This window comes from Babylonia areolata, chromosome 12 (genome assembly GCF_041734735.1).
Source record: "Babylonia areolata isolate BAREFJ2019XMU chromosome 12, ASM4173473v1, whole genome shotgun sequence".
NCBI lineage: Eukaryota > Metazoa > Mollusca > Gastropoda > Neogastropoda > Buccinidae > Babylonia > Babylonia areolata.
The window spans coordinates 15,534,921-15,554,920 of record NC_134887.1 but is presented as its reverse complement, the minus strand read 5'-3'; the positions used below and the strand labels follow the sequence as shown (position 1 = coordinate 15,554,920).

Sequence of the window (20,000 nt, the reverse complement as noted above, 5' to 3'; positions counted from 1 at the left end):
TACTCAGAAGTCACACAAACATGTAAACTTAATTTTTTTTTTTTAAGTTAAAAAAAAAAGAAAGAAATGAAAAATAGAATAGAATACTAACAAACCATAAGTCATGCAGAAAAAAAAATTATCGAAACAACAACAACAATCCCAAATAACTAACTAAAGAAAGAAAGAAAGAAATAACGCCGGGGCTCACCCTATCCATGAGGGGTCCTGACTTCCCTTGGTACCCTGGTCATTGTAGTAACTGGGCGGGTCACTGGCCGGCTGGGTATCATCGGTCATCAGGGTGGCACAGTAGAAATTGGATCCCAGGAAATCAGTGGACCCTGAGACAAAAATCACGATGTTGCCTTTGACATTGTATTGGTGCTTATAGTCCAGCCAAATGTGCAAGGCCATATCAGGACTGTCCATCAAAAAAAAAAAAAAAAAGAACAAGAGAGGCAAGGCCTTCAAGACTCACTTGTGATAAATTAAGTCCCCTAGCATTAATTACTGAGTAATTTCCCTTTTTTACTATCTGCACCAAAACGTTTGCAAAATAAATAAAAATTCCATGCTTAGCAAAAGAAGTTCCTGTTTGAACAAAAAACGATAATAATGACTCCTCTTGTTGTTGTGTCAGTATAAGAGGTCAAAGTGCCAAGTTTAGAGAATACAAAAAATATAAATATAACAGTAAATGCAGTTTGCATATAATTAGGCTTCTTTTTATTATTTTTTTGTGCCTATCCTAGAGGTGCAATATTGTTTTAAACAAGATGACTGAAAAGAACTGAATTTTTCCTATTTTTATGCCAAATTTGGTGTCAACTGACAAAGTATTTGCAGAGAAAATGTCAATGTTAAAGTTTACCACGGACACACACACACACACACACACACACAGACACACGGACACACACACAGAGACAACCGAACACCGGGTTAAAACATAGACTCACTTTGTTTACACAAGTGAGTCAAAAAGAAAAAGAAAAGAAAAAAGATCAACCGCGTTAGATATAAAACCCCGACACATCTGGAAGGAAAACACCACACCTGCAAATCGACACAGTTAATGATGTAAGGCATTTAGATGTGGCTGAAAAACAAGAAGAAGTAACAGAAGTGGTAGCAGTAATAGTAGTAGCAGCAGCAGTAGTAGTAGTAGTAGTAGATGAAGAAGAAGAAGAAGAGAGAGAGAGAGAGAGAGTAGTAGTAGTAGAAGGAGAGAGAGAGAGAGAGGAATATATGAAGTATATGACGTTATGGTGATTACGTTTGTTTTGGGTTTTTTGTTTTTTTTGTTTGTTTTTTTTATCTTGAAACAAACAAGCGAAAACAAACAAACAAACAAAAAAACAAAACAAAAAACAAATCAAACAACGAAGAAACAAAACGCAAAACCGAGTAAAAGCCACCATCACAAGGAAAAGAAACACACACACACACACACACACACACACACACACTGTCTGTCTGTCTGTCTCTCTCCCCAGAAACACACACACACAAAATTATAATAAAACACACACACACACACACACACAATTATATCACAATCACACACAGACACACAGACACACACACACACACACACACACACACACACACCTCACCCCACACCAAACACCCTACCCACCCACAAACACATCCCTCCCCCACACGCCCTTCCACCCCCACCCCTGTCCTCCCACCCACCCTCCCCACCCCGAACCCTACCCCACACACCTTTGACCAGCTTCTTCTCCTGCTCCGTAAACTCGGGTAGCCTGCTACCCGGGCTCCACCCTTGCTCCCGACTTCTGTTGCCCACCCGCCACTTCATCACGTCCGGGTAGTCGCCGTTCACCAGAACCGGGTGCCCGAACCACCCGCCGTAGAAGTTGAGCGAGCGCTCGGCTGCCTCCACGTCTGACTCGCTGAGCGGGTTGAGCGGCTCACTCCACCCGAAGTTGATGGTGATGCCTACCTCGCCTGAAAGGATGGGTTGATAACGGGTGATTATGACGTGAAAACCAGACGGGGTTAATAACGACGATTATGATGTGGAAACAATAACTTTTTTTTCATTATTATTGGTGATGTCTACCTCAATGGAGTGATGGCCTCTAGGCAACGCGTCCGCCTAGGAAGCGAGAGAATCTGAGCGCGCTGGTTCGAATCACGACACAGTCGCCAGTATTTTCTCCCCGTCTACTAGACCTTGGGTGGTGGTCTGGACGCTGGTCATTCGGATGAGACGATAAACCGAGGTCCTGTATGCAGCATGCACTTTGGGCATGTAAAAGAACCCACGGCAACAAAAGGGTTTCCCTGGCAAAATTATGTCGAAAAATTCACTTCGATAGGAAAACAAATAAGAAAAACTGCATGCAGGAAACAATAAAAGTTTTTAAAGAAATGGGTGGCGATCTCAGTGTAGAGACGCGGTCTCCCTGGGGAGAGCAGCCCGAATTTCACACACAGAAATCTGTTGTGACAAAAACTAGTAATACAATACGATACAAATGATGATGTCTACCTCACCTGCAGGGGTTAATAACGGGTGACTATGACGTGGAAACAAAATAGTGATGTCCACCTCACCTGAAGGGGTTACTAACGGCGATTATGACGTAGAAACAAAATTATTAATAGTGATACCCACCTCACCTGAAGGGGTTACTAACGGCGATTATGACGTAGAAACAAAATGGTGATGCCTACCTCACCTGAAGGGGTTACTGACGGCGATTATGACGTAGAAACAAAATGGTGATATCCACCTCACCTGAAGGGGTTACTAACGGCGATTATGACGTAGAAACAAAATAGTGAAGCCTACCTCACCTGAAGGGGTTACTGACGGCGATTATGACGTAGAAACAAAATGGTGATGCCTACCTCACCTGAAGGGGTTACTGACGGTGATTATGACGTAGAAACAAATGGTGATGCCTACCTCATCTGAAGGGGTTACTAACGGCGATTGTGACGTAGAAACAAAATGGTGATGCCTACCTCATCTGAAGGGGTTACTAAGGGCGATTGTGACGTAGAAACAAAATGGTGATGCCTACCTCATCTGAAAGGGTTACTAACGGCGATTGTGACGTAGAAACAAAATAGTGAAGCCTACCTCACCTGAAGGGGTTACTGACGGCGATTATGACGTAGATACAAAATGGTGATGCCTACCTCACCTGAAGGGGTTACTGACGGCGATTATGACGTAGAAACAAATGGTGATGCCTACCTCACCTGAAGGGGTGGGTCAATAACGGCGAGTATGACGTAGAAACAAAATGGTGATGCCTGCCTCACTTGATGGGGTGAGTTAATAACGGCGATTATGACGCAGAAACAAAATGGTGATATCCACCTCACCTGAAGGGGTTACTAACGGCGATTATGACGTAGAAACAAATGGTGATGCCTACCTCATCTGAAGGGGTTACTAACGGCGATTGTGACGTAGAAACAAAATGGTGATGCCTACCTCATCTGAAGGGGTTACTAAGGGCGATTGTGACGTAGAAACAAAATGGTGATGCCTACCTCATCTGAAAGGGTTACTAACGGCGATTGTGACGTAGAAACAAATGGTGATGCCTACCTCACCTTAAGGGGTGGGTTAATAACGGCGATTATGACGTAGAAACAAAATGATGACACCCGCCTCACCTGAAGGGGTTACTAACGGTAATTAACGGGGTTTTTTTGTTTGTTTGTTTTTTTCCTCTCTGATCTTGGTGTGATCTGGTTTTGGGTGCATGCTTTGTTGACGAGGGGCTGTTTGCCGTGTGTGTGTGGCGGGGTGCTGGTGAGCGTCTGTGCATTTGTGTGTGTGTGCGTGTGTGTGTGTGTGTGTGTGTGTGTGTGTGTGTGTGTGTGTGTGTGTGTGTGTGTGCCTGAGTGCGTGTTGCAGGGATGCGTTTTCTGGAGGGCGGGTGGAGAGGAGTACTGATGAGGAGGCAGGGAGTGAGGAACGAAATGTCAAGCGCTTTGAGCAGAAATTCTGGAGAGACGTGCTGTTCAAATGTCCATTATCTTCTTCTTCTTCTTAATGATGTAGAAACAATCACCTGAAGAAATAACAATAATCGTGGAATTGATAAAGGTGATTATCACGTAGAAACAAAATAACGGTGACGTCTACCTCACCTGAAGGAGTTAATGACGGTGATAATGATGTGGAAACAAATGGTGATACCCACTTCACCTGAAGGGGTTACTAACGGCGATTATAACGTAGAAACAAATGGGTGATGTCTACCTCACCTGTAGGGGTTAATAACGGTGATTCTGATGTAGAAACAAAATGATGTCTACCTCATCTGAAGGAATAACAATGATGATTATGGAATTGATAAAGGCGATTATGTTCTGAATAAAATCAAATGGTGATGCCTACCTCATTTGTAGGGGTTACCAACGGCGGTTATGATGTAGAAACAAATTGTGATGCCTATTAATCATCTGCAGGGGTTAATAACGCTGATTATGATGTAGAAACATATCGTGATGCCTACCTCACCAAGCCAGTTTATGCGGGGGTATACTCTAGACATGGAAACGTCTGGCCTGTTACACCGGCACACACACACACACACACACACACACACACACACACACACACGCACGCACGCACGCACACACACACACACACACACACACACACACACACACACACACACACAACCACCACGACCACCACCAACCACTGCTACCACCGTCACCACTCCACACGCACACACACACACACACACACACACACACACACACACACACCACCACCACCACCACCATTACACCCACCAAGCAAACACACACTCTTTAAAAATCCACACTCTACACTACAGAACACCACCGAAGTGATTCAGCAGCAATGCCGGGTCTCCTCTGGTGTGTGGCCTCCTGGTGACCAAACATCGATAGTTCCCTGTGGACTGCCAGCATTTGAGACTGCGACAGACGAGCTCGGATGTTATGGGGGACTCGGAATGAACGGCGTGGGAGGAATACCACTGAAACGGTGTAGATGACGAGGGAGAGAAAGAAATCCACATCCTTCTTCTTCTTCTTCTTCTTCTGCGTTCACTCGTATGCACACGAGTGGGCTTTTACGTGTATGACCGTTTTTACCCCGCCATGTAGGCAGCCATACTCCGTTTTCGGGGGGGTGCATGCTGGGTATGTTCTTGTTTCCATAACCCACCGAACGCTGACATGGATTAGAGGATCTTTAACGTGCGTATTTGATCTTCTGCTTGCATATACACACGAAGGGGGTTCAGGCACTAGCAGGTCTACACATATGTTGACCTGGGAGATCGTAAAAATCTCCACCCTTTACCCACCAGGCGCCGTCACCGTGATTCGAACCCGGGAGCCTCAGATCGAAAGTCCAACGCTTTAACCATTCAGCTATGGCGCCCGTCATCCACATTCTAAGAAGCTTACCTTTCTGCCTGGGTTTGAACTGGTTCTCGTAAAGCCGGTATGTCTTGGCGTGGGCCAGGATGAGGTTTCTGGCAGCGATGTACTGGTTCACAGACAGGTTGTGGAGGCCCGGAGGGAACCCTCCTTCCCCGTACCCCGTCAAGGTGATAATGGGGGGCTCGTTGAAGGTGATCCACAGTTTCACCTGCTCGCGCGCGCGTTCCCGTGCACACTCACACACACACACACACACACACACACACACACACACACACACACACACACACACACACACACACACACACACAGTATGCACGGTGTAGCAGTCTATTCTCACCTCCGATGATTTTTACCCCGGAGGGGTCAAATCTTGCTGGACGAGATTAACCCCGGGGTCTCAGTATACTCCTCATCGTCGTCGTCATTGTCATCGTCATCATCATCATCTTCTTCTTCTTCTTCTTCTTCTTCTTCTTCTTCTTCTTCTTCTTCTTCTTCTTCTTCTTCTTCTTCTTCTTCTTCTTCTTCTTCTTCTTCTTCTTCTCCATTCCGACAACCACAATCAGCATTATCTGTTACGCAGTTCATCATCATCATCATCATCATCATCATCATCATCAAGATCACCTTATTATCTTCGTCGTTGTCGACATCGTCTTCATCACCACCAACACCACCACAACAACCATTACCAAAACCACCACCACCACCATATAATCACTGTTGTCTTTGTCTTCGTAATCATTATCATCATCATATCGGCATCATCGTCAACGTCATCATCACCGTCGTCGTCGTCATCATCATCATTGTCGTCGTCATCATGTCATCATAGTCGTCATCATCATCATCATCATTGTCGTCGTCATCATCATGTCATCATAGTCGTAATCATCAACATCATCATCAACATCATCATCATAGTCGTCGCCGTCGTCGTCGTCTGTCATCGCTGTGTACTAACCCTGTCCCCGAACGTTTCAAAGCAGAATCTGGCGTAGTCCACGAAGAGATCCTGAATGGCGTCGCTCATCCAGCCCCCGAACTCCTCTTGCAGGGCCTGCCACAGGCACACACACACAGCTCATGTGGGTGTTGGCTCAACAGAGAACAGGAAGTTTGGCTGATTGATTGGTGGGTGGATTGCGTGCTCGATTCGTTCATTGTTTGGTATGATTTGATTTGTCTGTTCATGCGTGTAGCTAGCTATTTACTTTACATACGCATTGGTGCGCCGCAAACAAACACCCGCATTCGCACCTTTAGAGATACCGTGAACAGATGAGAGAAAAAAAATGTGTGTGTAATACACACACTCTCTCTCTCTTTCTCTCTCTCACTCACTCTCTCTCGCTTTCTCTCTCGCTTTCTGAATCTGAATCTCTCTCTCACACAGTGTCACATACAGAGACACAAACACACACCTTCCTGGCCATTTCCTTCCCCATCCATATCCTCACACCCCCACGACACAGACACACACACAGTCACACAGAGACACACAGACACACACACACACAGACACACACACACACAGACACACACAGACACACAAACACAGACACACACACACACACAGACACAAACACACACACACACACACACACACACATACACTACTACAACACTGTACTGTAACACGCACCCACCCACCCCCTCACACACACACACACACACACACACACACACACACACACACACTACAACACACACACACACACTCTCTCTCTCTGTGTCTCTAAAACACACACACACACACACAGTGGCACACACACACACAGTGGCACACACACACACACACACACACACACACACACACACACAACCTGTGGCAGATCCCAGTGGTAGAGGGTGACCATGGGCTGAATGCCGTTTCTCACGAGTTCATCGATGAGGTTATTGTAGTACTGGACCCCTTCAGGTCGCTGGCTGGATCGTCGGCCGTTCGACATCAGTCTGGGCCAGGACAGGGAGAAGCGGTAGTGGGTCACCTGAAAATCATACACTGAGTCACCTGAAAATCACACACTGGGTCACCTGAAAATCACACATCACACACTTGGTCACCTGAAAATCACACACTTGGTCACCTGAAAATCACACACTGGGTCACCTGAAAATCACACACTGGGTCACCAGAAAATTACGCATCACATACTTGGTCACCTGAAAATCACACAGTGGGTTCACCTGAAAATCAAACATTGGGTTCACCTGTAAATCACACATTGGGTCACCTGAAAACAACACTCGGTCACCTGGAAATCACACATTGCGTCACCTGAAAATCACACAGTGGATGACCCGAAAATCACACGATAGGTCACCTAAAAATCACACATTGGGTCACCTGAAAATCACACAGTGGGTCACCTGGAAATCACACACTGGGTCACTCGAAAATCATACGATAAGTCACCAGAAAATCACACAGTGGGTCACCTGGAAATCACACACTGGGTCACCTGAAAATCACACATTGGGTTCACCTGGAAATCACACATTGGGTCACCTGAAAACCACAGTCACTCACCTGAAAATCACACATTGAGTCATCTGATAACCACGCATTGGGTCACCTGAAAATCACACAGTGGGTGACCCGAAAATCACTCGATAAGTCACCTGAAAATCACACATTGGGTCATCTAGAAATGACACATTGGTTTACCTAAAATTCACACATTGAGTCACATGGAAATCACACATTGGGTCACCTGAAAATCATACATTAGGTCATCTAATAATCACAACTTCGGTCATCTGATCTGATAATCACACATTAGGTTACCTGAAAACTACCCGAGGCATGGAAAAGTGGCAGTGCCTTACCTGAAAAGAAAACATGTGTACTACTTGTGCTAGAAACAATGTGTACCCAACTTAAAACTCACTGATAGTTGAACACCCTTTTTCTAATTGTGGAAAGGAAAAGTAACAATACGTACCCATCTTTAAGTTGGTCAGCAGTTGACGATAATAATAATAATAACAATAATAATAATAATAATAATAATGTTTATATAGCGCTGAATCGTCTGCAGAGACAAATCAAAGCACTTTCGCACCAGTCATTCACATGCATGCATAACTCTAAAACTGGAGAAACTGAAGACAAGGAAGAGGCAGGGAAGGGAGGCTATTTTGGGAAGAGGTGGGTTTTAAGGCCAGACTTGAAAGAGCTGCGTGTGGAGACTTGACGAAGCGAAAGAGGAAGTTCATTCCATTTGCAAGGTCCAGAGACAGAGAAAGAACGGCAGCCAACAGTCGAGAGTTTGAATCTGGGTATGCGTAAACAGAGTGGATCCGAAGCCGATCGTAGTGAGCGAGATGGAATGTAGAGGTGAAGGCAGCCACAGAGATAGGAAGGGGCTGATTTGTGAATACATAAAAACATACAGTGCTGATCTTGTATTTTATTCTGTGTGAGACAGGGAGCCAGTGGAGATGTTGCAAAAGAGGAGTGATGTGCTCAGATCTTTTCTTTCTGAGGACGAGTCGGGCAGCAGAGTTTTGTATGCGCTGAAGGGACTGAATGGATGAAGCAGGCAAACCAGACAATAGAGAGTTACAGTAGTCAAGGCGAGAGAGAATGAGAGAAACGACAAGTCTTTGTACATGTGGCAGAAAAGAAACAATGTACACCCACCAACAGTTGACTAACAGTTGAACGACTTCTTGTAATGTGGTAGAAAAGAAACAATGTGTTATACTTGTGGTGGAATTGCAACAACGCGTAATACATGTGAAAGAAAAGAAACAATGTGTAACCCACCTTTAAGTTGGCCAGCAGCTGAACATCCTCTTTGTACTTGTGGTAGCTGTCGCAGGCAATGTCTCCAGTGGCATTGTTGGTGGTGTGGTTTTCGTGGGTCCACTTGTCCCAGATGCTCAAACCTCGTCCTGCAACAGTGACATCAGTGCTGAGTCTGTTTGTCTTAACAGCTGAACCTCACTGGAATGAGGTTAGTGGAGCATGAATCAGAAGGGCAATACTACTTTTTGTGGACCTTTAAGTAGTGCAGAATCTGAACGGCAATCCTACTTTTTGTGGACCTTTAAGTAGTCAGAATCTGAAGGGCAATCCTACTTTTTGTGGACCTTTAAGTAGTGCAGAATCTGAAGGGCACTACTACTTTTTGTGGACCTTTAAGTAGTGCGATTTATTCGTTCCGGGTGATAGTGATGTATTGTAAAGAGGAAAAGTTTCAAATAAACAATGGAGACCTACATCTTGATACATGTGAGCTCTGTGTTATCTCAGCGAGGCAACAGTCCAAACGTATTCGTCAGAAGCAGTCAGTATGTTAATTTCTTCTTCATTTTTTAAATTCTTTTTATTACCTTGTTTGCCATCAAGTGATACTTTCGTATCTCTTCTTCTTCTTTTTTTTCTATTTCTTTTTATTTATTTATTTTAACCTTTTTGCGATTCAATGATACCTATGCATATACATACATACATACATACATACATACATATATATATATATATATATATATATATATATATACATACATACATACATTCATATATATATATATATATATATATATATATATATGTAGTGTGTGTGTGTGTGTGTGTGTGTGTGTCTGTCTGTGTCTCTTTTTTTTCTTTTTTTCTTTTTTACCTTGTTTGCCATTCAGTAATACCTATGCATCTCTGTATCCCTCTCTCTCTGTCTGTCTGTCTCTCTCTCTCTATCTATCTATCTATTTATCCATCTATCTCTTTTTATTATTTTTTTAATTATCACCTTCTTTGCCATTCAGTGATACCTACCTATCTCTTTTTTTTATTACCTTGTTTGCTATTCAATGATAATTAAATACACCTTAAATGTTTTTGTTGTTTTACCTTGTTTGCCAATTAGTGATATCTGAATACCTCCTTCTTAATATTTTTACCTTGATTGCCATTCAGTGATACCTACGTACCTCCTTGATTCTTTTTTTTTTTTTTTACCTTGTCAATCAGGCATAGCTACCTACCTTCTTCTTTTTTTGTTTTTGTTTTTTACTTTGTTTGCCATTCAGTGATACCTACATACCTCCTTAATTGTTTGCCATTCAGTGATACCTACATACCTCCTCATTAATTGTTTGCCATTCAGTGATATCTACATACCTCTTCCTTAACTGTTTGCCATTCAGTGATACCTACATACCTCCTCCTTAATTGTTTGCCATTCGGTGATACCTACATACCTCCTCCTTAATTGTTTGCCATTCAGTGATACCTACATACCTCCTCCTTAATTGTTTGCCATTCAGTGATACCTACATACCTCCTTAATCGTTTGCTATTCAGTGATACCTACATATCTCCTTAATCGTTTGCTATTCAGTGATACCTACATACCTCCTTAATCGTTTGCTATTCAGTGATACCTACATACCATTCAGTGATACCTACACACATACTCCTTAATTGCTTGCCATTCAGTGGTACCTACATACCTACTTAATTGTTTGCCATTCAGTGATACCTACATACCTCCTTAATTGTTTGCCATTCAGTGGTACCTACGTACCTACTTAATTGTTTGCCATTCAGTGATACCTACATACCATTCAGTGACATCTACATACCTACTTAATTGCTTACCATTCAGTGATACCTACATACCATTCAGTGATACCTACATACCATTCAGTGATACCTACATACCATTCAGTGATACCTACATACCTACTTAATTGTTTGCCATTCAGTGATACCTACATACCATTCAGTGATACCTACGTACCTCCTTCATCCCAGCCTCCCTCTATCTGGTAGGAGGAGGTGGCAGTGGCCCAGACGAAGTCTTCAGGGAACTGGTCGTACAAAACCTCAAGGTCGTTCTCCATGGGAACCTTTCCTGTTGGCTGACCTCCCCTGGCTGGGTAACCCGGCTGTGGAAGTGAAACGAGAACAACACCACCAACAGTAATAAAGATATTTGTATATCGATTAATTAAGAACTACTTGAGTAACCTAAAACGTATTACGTACGTGCATAGTGACGTCATTGATAACTTCATAAGAAAAAGCGAAATAACTCTGGAAGGCTGAAAATTCGCATAGTTTATCTAGAGTGGTATATCCCCAAACCTTTTTTTTTTAATCTCAGATTTAGGCTTATTGTTTTTGATATTGTTTTATGACTTGAAACACCACTTTCTATTGTTCCCCTGGTATTGGTGTTCAAAGACAAAGCAAAACACTTTCACACAATTCATTCACACGCATGCACATTACACTGATGGAGGAACATACATACAGATGGACAAAAATACTTAAAGACAGAGCCAGACAGTGGAGGAGGAGGGGGGAGCTGGGGGGCAGGAATAGACACATTCACATTCCCCACTCACTCACATTCCCCAACCAATCACTCTATAAAACAAACCCGAACCCATCTATCACAACAAAAACAACAGCAGCAGCAGCAGCAGCACCACCACCACCACCACCAGCAATAACAACAACAACATAAAGCCCTCACCAGAAAGCCATTGTCTTTGACGACCTTGGCGTACCATCTGGCGGAGGCTTTAGGCACGCGGGGCCTGCTGGGATCAGAAAAGTTGACCCAGTGAAGTCCGAACCTTTCGCTATAGCCCCGGACCCACTCGAAGTTGTCCATCAGCGACCAGGCGGTGTAGCCTCGGACATTGCATCCGTCCAGTCGAATAGCTTGATAGACAGAAAGCCACAACAAACACGCTCACACGCACGCATACGGAAGCACACAATACACACACGCATGAACACGAGCACACACACACACACACACACACACACACACACACGTCTAAAAACACTTATAGTGAATAGACGTTAAACTGAAGATAAAACACATTATGGATCGATTCATACGCACGCAAGGACGCCTCCTTCAAACAGGAAAACTTATGATAAAAAAGACACAGGAAAACTCACCCTTCAGGACCTCGTCGATGTGATCGCGCATGTAGTCGATGCGGAACTGGTCCTCCAAGGTACCGTTTCGATCCGACACCCCGTTCTCTGTGACGTACACGGTGACGTTGTTGTAGCTGTGACGTATCCAGTTCAGGGCGGACCGCAGGCCTCGTGGATAAGGTCTCAACCAGGTGGACCCGGTTCTGTGTTGGGAGGGTGGGGGTGGGGACGGTGGTTTTAAAGGTTTCAGGTTAACTCACTCAGTACGGCCAGTCCTCTCTTCACCTCTACACAGACCCCTCGGATGTCCAGTGGTTGTCTGAATGACCCAACCTTTAGCTTCCGTCGTCAGAATTGTGGTATTCTTTGTCAACATTCACCTCTTCAGTATAAGAGCCTTCCGCTTGCAATATTTTGATGATGGTAATTGGGGTGAAACGCTGTTAACGTCGTCTCTTTCGCCGTTCGTATGGAGAGAGTTAAAGTGGACGGGTGCAATAGCCGAGTGGTTAAAGCGTTGGACTTTCAATCTGAGGGTCCCGGGTTCGAATCTCGGTAACGGCGCCTGATGGGTAAAGGGTGGAGATGTGTCCGATCTCCCAGGTCAACATATGTGCAGACCTGCTTGTGCCCGAAACCCCTTCGTGTGTATAAGCAAGCAAAAGATCAAACACGCACGTTAAAGATCCTGTAATCCATGTCAGCGTTCAGTGGGTCATGGAAACAAGAACATACCCAGCATGCACACACCCCGAAAACGGAGTATGGCTGCCTACATGGCGGGGTAAAAACGGTCACATATGTAAAAGCCCACTCATGTACATACGAGTGAACGTGGGAGTTGTAGCCCACGAACGCAGAAGAAGAAGCAGAAGAAGAAGACAGTGTAGTAGCACACTCCAGCGCGCGCGCGCGCAAACACACACACACACACACACACACACACAAAGATACACAAGAACACACACACACACACGCACACACACACACACACACACACACACACACACACAAGAACATTCACACACAAGAACAGACACACACGCACGTATGCGCGCGCGCACGCACGCGCACAAGTCCCTGGACTACTTACGTTGGCCAGGAGGGATCTTGCCAGGATCTGACATCGGGATCTGTTTCATAGCTGGCAGGTTCCAAGGGCTGAACCTGCGTGGTGGTGTAGTGACTCGTGTAGTAGTTCAATCCCAAGAAATCGGCTGATCCTGTTCAGACGAAAGCAGTGACTTATGGGATCAGTTTTACCCAAGAAATCGGCTGATCCTGTTCAGACGAAAGCAATGACTCGCTGTGTAAGTTTCATCCCAAGAAATCGGCTGAGCCCTTTAAGGTGTAAGCGGTGACTCGTGGGATCAGTTTAACTCTCAAGAAATCGGCTGATCCTGTTGAGACGAAATCAATAACTCGTGTGTAAGCTTTACCCTGAGAAATCAGCCAATCCTGTTTAGACGTAAGCAGCGAGTCGTAGAATCAGTTTAACCCCAAGAAATCGGCTGATCCTGTTCAGACGTAAGCGGTGACTCATGGAATCAACATAACCCAAAGAAATTGTCTGATCCTGTTTAGACAAAAGCAATGACTCAGTTTAACCCCAAGAAATCGGTTGATCCTGTTTAGACGTAAGCAGCGACTCGTAGAATCAGTTTAACCCCAAGAAATTGACTGATCCTGTCTAGACGAAAGCAATGACTCGTGAAGATGTTCAAACCCAAGAAATCTGCTGATCCTGTTTAGACGAAAGCAGCGACTTTTAGTGTTGGTTTAACCAAGAAATCATCCGGTCCTGTCTAGACGAGCAATTACCCGTGCAGTTTAACCACAAGAAATCGGCTGATCCTGTTTAGACATAAGCAGTGACTCATAGAATCAGTTAAACCCAAAGAAATCATCCAGCCCTGTCTAGACGGAAGCAATTACCCGTGCAGTAATTTAACCCAAAGATATCGGCTGATCCTGTCTAGTCGTAAGCAGTGTATCTTAGAATCAGTTTAACCCTAAGAAATAATCTGATCTTGTTTAGATGAGTGCAGTGACCTGTGCACTAGTTTGAACCCCCCAAATCGGCTGACCATGCACAGAGTACCTTACAGTAGTTGTCCCTGCGTTGGATGAATTAATAAAGTTTGAACTGAATTGAATTGAATTGAATGAATCAACTGAATTTCCGTACAGTGTTTATATTTCTCCTCTTGATAATTATATATATACATATATATATATATATATATATATATATATAATGTGTATATTCATATATATATATACGTAATGCGTGTGTGTGTGTGTGTGTGTGTGTGTGTGTATTCACTTCATCTGTGTGCTTCACCGTCGGCGCCAGAATATCACCAGTTTCACAGCTGAAGCCTGTCTGAAACAATGGCTGGAACTTGTCTGTCAAAAGAAGGCTGATAAATCTCTTCCAGAAATACCGAGCACACTGACTGAACTACACACATTCACTGCACACCTCATTCATTCCTTTTACCTTGAATATCGCGTTTCTCGGCGATGGTGAACTCCGGCAACCTCGATGACGTCAAATTCAGGGCCTTACTCTTCCTCCCGATGACGTCCTTCATGACGTCAGGGTAGTCTCCGTTGACGAAGATGGGGTGGGCGAACCAGCCCAGCTCAAACTGCAGATTCCGGTCCTGCGCCTCGAGGTCTTCCGGTGATGACGTGGCGTTGATGCTCCAGCCCAGGTTGAGGGTGATGCCGACCTGACCTGGAAAGGAAGTGATTGGTTTCAGTTTCAGTAGCTCAAGGAGGCGTCACTGCGTTCGGACAAAACCATATACGCTACACCACATCTGCCAAGCAGATGCCTGACCAGCAGCGTAACCCAACGCGCTTAAGTGATTGGACAGTAGTATAGTTCTCTCTCTCTCTCTCTCTTGCCCCATCATGTTTCAATGGCAATACTCCCACACTGCTAATTCTGAGCACCCCTACACAGCCACACCCGGGTTCGTCTATCGACGTCCTTGCGCCAGCAGTCTACAGGAAATTATCGATGTTGGGACGCCAGGAGGCCACTCACTAGAGGAGACCCTGCACTGCTGCTGAGTCCCTTTTGGTGGTGTTCAGTAGTGTCTGTTCTGATTTTGACGTACTTAGGACGCCACCTACTAAGCCTCCCTACTGACGACAATAAGTTGCACAGTCAGAATGAATGAGAGTCCCCCCCCCCACCCCCACACCCTTTCCCCCATCAATGTAGTTTATGTTCAGGAGAAAGTATTACTTTCTCGGAATACTCACTCATTCTGTCTAGTCCGTGATCAAGCGATTATCATCGTCAGTCGGGGTGTTTAGTAGGTGCTATCATAAGTATGTAAAATCAGAACACGCACTACCGAACACCACCAAAGTGACTCAGCAGCAGGGCTGGGTCTCCTTTTGGGTGTGGCCTCCTGTCGACCTAACATCGATGGTGGTTGTCTGTGGACTGCCGGTACTGGGACTGCGATAGACAAACCCGGGTGTGGCCGTGTGTGGGGGACTCAGATTGAGCGGCGTGGGAATAATGCCTCTGACACGCTGCAGATGATGGAACAGAAGAAAAAAAACAACTTTCATTTTCAGAATCAAAACTTTGAACGTACTTATGTACTTCAAATGGTTTCTCACCATCTTCTTTAATCAAGCGAAACTGCTACAGTTTTTTTCCCCCCTCTCTATCTGTGGTCCTGTCTCCTGAAGACAACTGCCCTCTCTCACTGTTGCGACGCAGTCACTGTCTCTCAGTCTCCCAGCCTTCTGCCATGGTGTGACCCCGCTCTGCACAACTCTCCCGTTGGTCCCGTATCAATTCGCACATCCCCCCGGATGCTAAGCGTCTTTTTACAGAAACCAAAACTAAACCAAAGAAATGTTCCGTACGTGTCACACGCGACACTTACCTTTCTGAGTGCTTCTGTAGCGGCTGTTGTAGAGGCGGTAGGCCTTGGCGTGAGCGCGGATGAAGTTGTGGGCGGCGATGTAGGTGTATGTGCCAGGACCGCGGCGACCCGGTGCCATGCTGCCCTGTCCGTACCCCAGCCAGGACGACACCCATGGCTCGTTTAGGGTGATCCACAACTTGACCTGGCCAACATGATGGGTGAGTGTGTGAGTAAGTGAGTGAGTGAGTGAGTAGGTGTGTGAGTGAGTGAGTGTCCGTATCACGGCGAATATGACACACAGGGCTCGTTTAGGGTGATCCACAACTCGACAAAAAAATGGCGTGGCAGTGAGTAAGATGTGTGAGTGACTGTGTTGAGATGACACCCAGGGCTTGTTTTAAGTGACCCACAACTTGACCTGCCCCCAGAAATGAGGATGAGTGAGTGAGTAGGTATGTGCGAGTTTGTAAGCGAGTGGGTGAGTGAGCGATATCCAACCTCTTTGTGTATGGTGAAACCCACTGGTCGTTCAGAGTGGATTAGCAGTTAAATAAACGGTACGTGAGTGTGTTGTGCTCAAGCCTGACTCTATTGAACAGATCTTCCACGCTTCTGCTCTGTGAGAACGCAGAAACAAAAATGTTCACGGCAGACCTTGCGCTCCGCCATCAAAAACACGCGACAGACGCGTTCGACTTGAAAGAAAAGGAAGGAAGAATGCAGACTGATGCTGAGCCAGTATTGTCAAAATGGGGTCAATATGATAACTGCTGCAGAAAAGAGCTTCTCTTATCCGCCTTGGGAAAACAGCCAAGTCTGCCAGGCATTGGTGACCACCACCACTGGACACCCACGATTTCTCACAACCTCACGATTTCTCGCAATCCGACGATTTGTATTTGTATTTGTATTTCTCTTTTTATCACAACAGCTTTCTCTGTGTAAAATTCGGGCTGCTCTCCCCAGGGAGAGCGCGTCGCTATACTACAGCGCCACCCATTTTTTAAAATTTTTTCCTGCGTGCAGTTTTATTTTTTTTTCCTACTGAAGTGGATTTTTCTATAGAATTTTGCCAGGAACAACCCTGTTGTTGCCGTGGGTTCTTTTACGTGCGCTAAGTGCATGCTAGCACACGGGACCTCGGTTTATCGTCTCATCCGAATGACTAGCGTCCAGACCACCACTCAAGGTCTAGTGGAGGGGGAGAAAATATCCGGGCGGCTGAGCCGTGATTCGAACCAGCGCGCTCAGATTCTCTCGCTTCCTAGGCGGACGCGTTACCTCTAGGCCATCACTCCACTTTCTCGCAACCCCACGATTTCTCTCACGATTTCTCGCATCCCACGATTTCTCTCACGATTTCTCGCATCCCACGATTTCTCTCACGATTTCTCGCAATCCCACAATTTCTATCACGCCCGCCCCAACGACTCCTTACAATGTGTGAGAACTCGTGGGAAGTCCCTTTTATTTTTTTTATTTTTTTAAAGAAAAGAATTTCCTTTGTCATCGGAGTTGGTTTCTTGTCTTTTCCCAATGCATATATTAGAGAAATATTGGGAGAGAGAAAAAGAAAAGAGAAATCGTGGGCTTACAACCCTTCTGTTCGACAGGCAGAAAAAACAAAACAAAAAACATCCACTGTGGTGACGTACTCTCTTTCGGAGAGAGACAGACAGACAGACAGATAGACAGAGAGACAGAGAGAGACAGTGACAGAGACACATACAGAGAGAGACAGAGAGAGAGACACAGAGAGAGAGAGAGAAATTGAAGCCTGAATTTAACACAGAGAAAAAAATAATCTGTTGTGGAAAGAAAAGAAGCACATTACAATCCAACCTCCCCCTCTCCCCCTCCCCCCTCCCCCACATCCGCCCCCGCAATTCCCAAACCAACTCAAACCCAACCCCGAACCCCGCAAAACAACAAACACACACACATACACACACAAACAAAAACAAAAACAAAAAAAACCAACTTCGGCATCTTCCCCCCACGCCCGCAGTTCTCCCTCCCCCCCCCCCCCCCCACACACACACACCACACATCGACACACACACATGCACGCACGAACGCACACACACACGCACACACACACACACACACACACACACACACACACACACCGACACACACACCCATCGACACACACACACCACCCCACCACACACACACACACACACACCCATCGACACACACACACCACCCCACCACACACACACCACCCCACCACACACACACACACACACACACACACCCACACCCACACACACACACACACACACACACCTTCCCGCCGAACTCCTTAAAACACAAGTCGGCGAAGTCAGCGAACTTGTCAGCGATGTCCGGGTTGAGCCATCCCCCCAGCTGCTCCAAGGAGTCCGGAAGGTCCCAGTGGTACAGAGTCACCACGGGCTGAATCCCCTGCCCCGTCAGCTCGTCGAGGAGGCGGTGGTAGTAGTCGATTCCCGCGGGGTTGAGGCACCCGGGGCAGTTAGCTCCGGTCACACCCTTGGGTAGTAGGCGGGGCCAGGAGATGGAGAAACGGTAGTGCGACACCTGGAGAGAGCCGAACAGGTACGGAGGAGTGCTACTACTGCGTGACGGGGCTGCAATAGCTGAGTGAGTGGTTAAAGCGTTGGACTTTCAATCTGAGGGTCCCTGGGTTCGAATCTCGGTAACTACGCAAGGTGGGTAAAGGTAAAGGGTGGAGATTTTTTTTCCCCCGATCTCTCAGGAGGTCAACATAATTATGTGCAGACCTGCTTAGTGCCTGAACCCCCCTTCGTGTGTATATGCACGAAGAAGATCAAATACGCACGTTAAAGATCCTGTAATTCATGTCAGTGTTCGGTGGGTTATGGAAACAAGAATATATCCAGCATGCACACCCCGAAAACGGAGTATGGCTGCCTACATGGTGGGGTAAATAATAATTTTAAAAAAGGTCATACACGTAAAATGTTACATGTCTGTCTGAGTATGTGTGTGTGCGTGCCTGAAATCTGATTGAATGACACAGAAAACGAATGATGAGCACCCAATGGCAGCCGTCAATCGGTTCTATCAAAGCAGACAGCCTGTTATGCAAATGACCATGAATTTGTAAAGCGCTAAGAGCTTGGTCACCAGCCAGGGGTAGGCGCTATATAAACCGAGGTCCCGTGGTGTGCAGCATGCACTTGGCGCACTGAAAAAGAACCCGTGGCAACGAAAGTGTTGCCCTCTGATAAAATTCTGTAGAAGAAATCCACTCTGATAGGTACTACACAAATGTATACGCATGCAGTCAAGGTCTGACTAAGCCCGTTGGGTTATGCTGATGGTCAGGCATCTGCATGGCAGATGTGGTGTAGCGTATATGGACTTGTCCGAACGCAGTCACGCCTCCTTAAGAAACTGAAACCTGAAAACTGAAACTGAAACTGTCTTGTACTGTAATGTATCAAAGCTAAAGGTAAGATTCGCATTGTGTGTGTGTGTGTGTGTATGTGTGTGTGTGTGTGTGTGCGTGTGTGTGTGTGTGGGAGGGGGGTGGGTGGGTGGGTGGGTGTATGGGTGGGGCGGAGGGGGCGGGGGGGGGGGGTGATTACGAACCCTCACCCCCCCGCCCCCCTTCCCTCTTCTAGTCACCTCTCTCTTTCCATACCCCACGCACGGAAACTCACCCCTAAATTCTTGATCAGCTGCACGTCCTCTCTGTACTTGTGGTAGCTGTCACAGGCAACGTCCCCTGTGTCCCCTGTGTCAATTGTTCCTTCGGTGTGCGAGAACAG

The 20,000-nt window shown here is 45.8% G+C and overlaps 1 protein-coding gene across 1 annotated transcript in view; it reads right to left on the bottom strand.

Annotated features, from left to right (window-relative positions):
* LOC143288403 (lactase/phlorizin hydrolase-like) overlaps positions 1-20,000 on the bottom strand; it is a 68,614-nt gene that overhangs the window by 38,083 nt on the left and 10,531 nt on the right. Inside the window, exons 3-16 of the mRNA XM_076596833.1 lie at positions 19,893-20,000; positions 18,511-18,783; positions 16,237-16,420; positions 14,820-15,059; positions 13,410-13,539; positions 12,335-12,519; positions 11,898-12,088; positions 11,157-11,304; positions 9,179-9,306; positions 7,230-7,394; positions 6,368-6,463; positions 5,425-5,608; positions 1,711-1,956; positions 191-323 (exon numbers count right to left, since the gene is read on the bottom strand). The exon at positions 19,893-20,000 is cut by the window's right edge and continues 23 nt beyond it. Of these exons, the coding sequence (XP_076452948.1) occupies positions 191-323; positions 1,711-1,956; positions 5,425-5,608; positions 6,368-6,463; positions 7,230-7,394; positions 9,179-9,306; positions 11,157-11,304; positions 11,898-12,088; positions 12,335-12,519; positions 13,410-13,539; positions 14,820-15,059; positions 16,237-16,420; positions 18,511-18,783; positions 19,893-20,000 (2,411 nt within the window). The remainder of the gene's footprint in view (positions 1-190; positions 324-1,710; positions 1,957-5,424; positions 5,609-6,367; positions 6,464-7,229; positions 7,395-9,178; positions 9,307-11,156; positions 11,305-11,897; positions 12,089-12,334; positions 12,520-13,409; positions 13,540-14,819; positions 15,060-16,236; positions 16,421-18,510; positions 18,784-19,892) is intronic.